The sequence below is a fragment of the Zingiber officinale genome, chromosome 5A, assembly GCF_018446385.1.
Source record: "Zingiber officinale cultivar Zhangliang chromosome 5A, Zo_v1.1, whole genome shotgun sequence".
Taxonomy (NCBI): Eukaryota; Viridiplantae; Streptophyta; class Magnoliopsida; order Zingiberales; family Zingiberaceae; genus Zingiber; species Zingiber officinale.
Window position 1 is genome coordinate 126,454,219 of NC_055994.1, and position 6,485 is coordinate 126,460,703.

The 6,485-nt window shown below is 44.1% G+C and overlaps 1 protein-coding gene across 1 annotated transcript; it reads left to right on the forward strand.

Moving 5' to 3' along the window:
- Nucleotides 1-4,993: 4,993 nt before the first annotated feature.
- On the forward strand, nucleotides 4,994-5,479 carry LOC121979984. Its single transcript, XM_042531955.1, has one exon. It carries the CDS (start codon nucleotides 4,994-4,996, stop codon nucleotides 5,477-5,479), a length of 486 nt encoding a protein of 161 aa, XP_042387889.1.
- Nucleotides 5,480-6,485: the final 1,006 nt, after the last annotated feature.

Sequence of the window (6,485 nt, forward strand, 5' to 3'; positions counted from 1 at the left end):
GGTCAAGGTTGACCTGGGTGACCCGACTCGAGTTGACCTGACTCGAGGTATATTTTGATGTTTGACAAGAATGGAGAAGTTATACTTTGATGTTTGACAAGAATAGGAACTTGGGGGATTGTGGGTGCAACCTTTGGTCAAGGTTGACCTGGTTGACCCGACTTGAGTTGACCTGATTCGGGAAAAGTCCAAGTATGGAGGCTTAGCACGGAAAGGTCCAAGCAGGGAGCTTGGCACGGGAAAAGTCCAAGTATGGAGACTTGGAACGGAAAGGTCCAAGCAGGGAGCTTGGCACGGGAAAAGTCCAAATATGGAGACTTGGCACGGAAAAGTCCAAGCAGGGAGCTTGGCACGGGAAAAGTCCAAGTATGGAAACTTGGCATGGGAGGTCAGAGAGGGCTCGGTAGCTCGTTCTCTGGACTGGATGGAGTCGGAGAGAGCTCGGTAGCTCGTTCTCCGGACTAGGTCAGAGAGGGCTCGGTAGCTCGTTCTCTGGACTGGATAGAGTCGGAGAGGGCTCGATAGCTCATTCTCCGGACTAGGTCAGAGAGGGCTCGGTAGCTCGGTCTCTGGACCGGACGAAGTTGGAGAGGGCTCGGTAGCTCGTTCTCTGGACTAGGTCAGAGAGGGCTCGGTAGCTCGTTCTCTGGACCGGACGTGGAAGTCGGAGAGGTATCGGTAGCTCGTTCTCCGGACTAGGTCAGAGAGGGCTCGGTAGCTCGTTCTCTGGACCAGGAAGACGTTAGGGTTTAGGGCTGGGAAGCTCTAAAACCAACAGAGGCATTGGATCGGTCTGTTGACCGATCCAGTGATACTTTGGCTATCTGGATCGGTCTGTCGACCGATCCAGTGATACCTTAGTTATCTGATCGGTCTCGTGACCGATCAGTAACCACACAGTAGCTCTCTGTGGGTTATCTGATCGGTCTGGTGACCGATCAGTAAGAAGAGAACAATAGGGGGATCAATAGGGGGATCGGTTTGTGGACCGATCCACCTATAGGCTGATCGGTCCACAGACCGATCAGCATCACTCCAGACCGATCAAGATGTGTCATGATCGGTCCAGGCCTAGCCGTTGAGTCACAACGGCTAGATTTCTGTGTCTTCTTTCTTCGCAGGTTTAGGTTATAAATCGAGGTTGAAGGCCTCTACAAGGGAGATTCTTTGGACTTCTTCTTGCTTCTGCGATCTGAGCTTTGCTGAGCTCTCCATTACTGAAGCTTCGTGTGAGCTTCCCTCAGCTGGACTCCAACTGATCAGTTGCTGCTGTTGTTGGCATCCGTGAAGTGGTTGCTTCATCACCAGTCGACGAGAAGGCAAGCAAACTAGTGTTTTTACATTCATATTGTTCTTGGCTTCTTGCTTTATCTTTGTACTCCGATCTTGCTGTTGCAAGAGAGATTATGGCGAGGTTTCTCCACCCAGAAGGAGTTTTTATTAGCCGATTTTCCGGGGTCTCATCCACCGACGGATTGATAGGATTCGTCCACCTTACGGACACGTCGAGGAGTAGGAGTATCATCTCCGAACCTCGTTATATCGTCGCGTTTGAGGTTTGATATTTTCCCATTTCATTTCTATCTTTTATTTCCGCTGCGCTAACTAAAATTGTAGGAAGAAACGTGAATTTGGGGTCGGCTATTCACACCCCCCCTCTCTAGCCGCGTCCGAAGGTCCTAACACTTATATAAGTTTTCAAGGACTTCTTAGGTCTTTGCTTAAGAGCGAATAGACTCAAGTTAGTTTTGTGGTACCTTTGGCTACTAGAGAAGTATTGAAGGAAATCTTTCTTGAAGTCTTTGAAGCATGTGACAGAACAAGCAGGGAGCTGATCGAACCATCTTTGGGTTGAACAAGAGAAAGTGGTTAAAACACTCAACATTTAATGCTATCAGTGTACTGCTGCAGCAGGACAACATTCTTGAACTTGCAGGGATGATCTTCAAGATCAGTAGAACCTTTGTACTTTCCGATCAACAGAGGGAAAAATCACTGGGGTAGCTTGTCCTCCAGAATTTCTCATGAGAAGGGAACATCTAGCCACTTGGGCGAAGTTCTGGCGGCGAGAGCCTTGCTATACTTTAGATCACAGGGCGACGAATCCCTAGTAGAGGACCCTTGAGACCACTCGACTCCGATGCAATATTCTATGGGTGCTCGAATTAGGGGCTTGGGAAACTCCACGAGGTGTTTAAGTTTGGACCATCCACTTATCATTGGTGGTCCTTCAGATGATGTGGCAGGCGCAATGGGTTCTTTTTGAAGGGGAAGGAATTTTGCTTGCTAATTTTGTGCCAGCATCGATGCTTTTGCCAACACATGCAAATCAAGATCTTCTTGCGACAAAGTGACGATTACTTTTCCAGTATCATCCATCTTCATATTCCAGATCAGGCATAGGAGTTCGTATAGACGACACCAAATTTGATCTCATTTGGAAGCAGTGGAAAGTGGACCATCGATGATGTGGAGTGAAAGTTGACTTACTCGAAGAACACCGAGAATTGCCTAGCTATGGAACTCCGATGATCTCTTGCGGATAGTCAACAATGAGGAAGGAAAGAAATCATCAGTAAGAAGATCAGGAAGGAGTCATTAGCACAGCTACTCCGACGATCAAGCCAGAAGGTAGTGGTGGCTCAAACATCGGAAAGAAATGAAGGCAAGTATGTGGATGTGCACGTATACCTACGCTAATGAAGGACCCCTTTTATAATGTCCCTCACAATCCGTGCATTTAATGAGTGATTATCTTATTGTCAAACAACGTGTTCCCTTACCATGCTTACACTATATCCAATAGTCACATCATAAGTATGGGGAGGATATGTTGCATATTTATACACAGATAATATCCTTTGCTTTTCTGACAAGCTTATGTTCTGTATTAATAGTGAGGCAGGCACACCGGCCGAGAAAACCTATTGCACTATCTAACTAGAAGATTTGTCTTTCACAGAAAGTATACTCTTTTATGAGGTCTAGATGGGCTATAGTGCTATTTACCGAGGAGGACGTAAAGTTCTAAGGACAACCCAGCAGGCCAATGGGAAACCTTTTACAGTCGGTCCGATCGGCAAAGAGCCAATCAGGAGAGAATTGGGAGCGGAGTCCCACATGGGTCCAACACAACTAGGAGTGAGGTCCTTAGAGAGTTGTCCGGTCCGCAAGTCCAATCGAGAGAGTATCGGGTAAAGCTCCGAGCGAGTCCGGTTTGAACCGAGAGCGAAGCCCCTAGAGGGTTGTTCGATTGGCAGGGACGATTGTGAGAGTACAGGGTAGAGTCCCGAGCAAGTCCGATTCAAGCTATGAGTGGGGCTCTTAGAGGGTTGTCCAATCAACAGAGCCGATCGACAGAGTGCAGGGGCACAACCCCGAGTGAGTCTGGTTTGAGCTGGGAGTAGAATCCATAGAAAACTTATCTGATTGTTAGGGTAGATCAGGAGAATGTGGAGAGTAGAACCCCAAATGAATTCTATCTAAACTAAAAATGAGACTTAATAAAGAATCTATCCGATAGGAGAGTAAAGCCTCACTAGCCCTATTACTTTACCTTTTGGCCTATCTTGAAACTTTGACCATCATCTATCTCGACTCATTGACCCGTGTACCTCACCGAACCCCTTTCTTATTCACCATATTAGAAAAGATAAAAAAAAATCCTCATCCACGATCCACGTGTAACCTATTTCATGCCTCCGTATTAATGAGGCTGCAATTAAGAGATAATAGAATACACGAATAAATAAAGCTCCGCTGAGTTAGAGGTCTTGCCCAAAGGTAATGAAACATTGTAAGATTTTTTATCAAGAATAATTTTAATTGTCGGTTAAATAATGAAAATTCTTTTCATTTAGAAAGCAAGACCATAATTAATCTTCTTAAACCATACGTATCGGGGTGGAGTCACCTATAATTTTAATAGATAGTTATCCCATTTTAATTTTTTATAAATACATTTAGAGTATAAAATTATAAAAATATTAAAATTTTATTCTATATAAAAATAAAAAAAAAATAATATTTAAAAATTAAAATTATTTTCTATACATCAATTCTTCATCCCTCATCTCCACTCCCCATCCTCCCTAATTTCACTTATAAATTATATTCTCCTACCGCTCTATGCTACCGCATCCCATCTTCCCTAATTTTAATTTGATTCCCATCTCTTCCAAGGCTAATCCTTAAATTACTGGACCGGAGGGAGTAATCTATGTTTTTTCTCTCCCAACGGACGAGCAAAATTTAAATATTTTACCCCACGTGGTATAACTATAAGGGGCCTAGCTCCGCCCATATTACGTACACATAGAGATTGAAATGTGGCTTGGGATCATATGCATTCCAATAAATAATTAAAAAGAATAAAATTATTAACTCCATAAAAATTGATATTTATTTATTTTTCTTTCAAAGAGCACATTAACACCTTAGAACCCATAACAAACAATAGAACAGAACTTCCTGACAAATTAATACTTTTTTTTCTTCTTCTTTTTCTTTTAGTAGAAAATGAAAAACCGCCCGGACCGACTTTGCTTTCGCACGCGCAATCGCCAACTCCGCGACACATCCGCCTGCGCAGTTGATCACGAAAGCCACAAACGTTGACTTTGAAACAGGAATCGTTAATATGAATCTTCCAACTCACCGACGAATTTTAATTCCACCACCAACCATGGATTAGATTTTTTTTCCTTCTCCTTTTTGGCTCTTTCTAGACATTTAGATTTTAAATAACGAAAACCACCGACTTGGAATTCTAACGTTGGTTACGCGTCGGCAGAAGCCAAAAGTCCAACCTTCCCCCATCAGCGAATCTTCCAAGAAACTTAGTTCAACTGATCGGCTTGCGAAGATATGCGTGTGTGTGTATATATACACACACGCTCATCTCCCAGATCTTCCCATGCAATCCGACGAATAATCCATCGCTTCAGATTAATTCCTATAGGTCTCAACGACGGTAGCTAATCCATTAGAAACAATGGGAAAGGCGGCGGCGGCGGCGGCGGCGGACGGAGGCCGGTGCAGGCGCCACCCGGAGCACAGGCAGTCGGTCGGAGTCTGCCCCTTCTGCCTCACGGAGAAGCTGCAGCGCCACCTCTCTCATCGCTCGTCCACCGCCACCTCCTCTTGCGCAGTCGCCGGCGCTCTATCTTTCTATTCGTCCGCGTATTCCTCCGACGATGACTCCGACGACGCGTCTTCCTCTGTTTCATACGAGGACGCTGCGACGAGGCCGCGGGGATCCGGCGGCCGGCAGCTGATGAAGAGTTGGTCGTTGGCCTTCGTGGCCAGAGGCCGTCGGAAGGAGCGGGTGAAGAAAGAGGAGAAGGGGAAGAAGGAGAGGTTTTGGAGGAAGCTGTTCAGTAGCTCGATTGTGAGGAAGAAGAAGAAGAAAGAGGAGCGCTTCGATTTGATGCATTCTCAGACCTACAAGGAGAAGTCTTCTGCAAAGTGGATCTATTAGTTAGTTAATTACTTCTAGCTCCTAGTGAAATATATTGTCAATTATTATTCAATTTATTCATGTATATATAGGGAAAGTGATAGTAATCTTAGCTTACTGTATTTTTGTTAAAGGATCTTCAAATAGAGGCAAACTATTCAAAAAGTGTTATAATACTCGAGAAATAAACTCGCATAAAATCTTATTCGAAAAGTTAGCGAGCATAGATTTTGATCGTTTCTTTATCAAAATTCGATATTCAACGTGATAAGAGCTTGCTTAATTATATTCCTTTAATATATACCAGATTAATTTAAAAATAAATTTAAAAAATATTAAATTAAATGAATAAATTTGAATATTGGAACTTAGTTTTCTTGATTTTCGTCAAATCTAGTCAGCTTTTTCAAATTAATTTGAGGCGAGATGTGATCGATTCATAGAGACAATAACATAAATCATAGAGCTAACTAAGGGTTACCTCGATGAGGTCTCTCCAATGTCTAAATTATCATGAGAGCCTCAAAAGAGATTAATCCTATCTGAAAATAGGAGAGTAAAAAGGTGGGGATGTTGTTACTGTGTTGACTGGATGTAGATTGCATCCCGCTCTGTAAAATAAGTAACGTTAGTGTCGAGCCAGGAAAGGAGTCTCCGGCGTTGGCCCTCCGACGTTCAAGTCAATCACCGAAACTGTAGAGGAAAGCGGAGCAATAGTAACGCAAGAGCAAATAGTGAATAATGTGTACCTCCGTCGGTGCTTGGACCCCCTTTATATAGAGTCTTGGTGAGCGACATGCACGCTCCTTGAGGCGTGAGCACGTTCTCCGATGTGTCCTATGAAAGGACTTGTTAGGAAAGTACCCCTGATACCATAATTTAACAGGGTATGCATATCCTTGACAAGACAGTAGAAGCTTCCGTCGTACGATCCGCTGTCGATCATGCCTCCTGTCAGCGGCACTGTATCCCAAAAGGATATCGAGAGATATAACAATGGTCCCGCTGCTTGGCCGAACGGGGTAGC

Coding starts and splice junctions, on each gene's coding strand:
- LOC121979984 (XM_042531955.1), top strand. CDS start 4,994: ATGGGAAAGGCGGCGGCGGCGGCGGCGGCGGACGGAGGCCGGTGCAGG.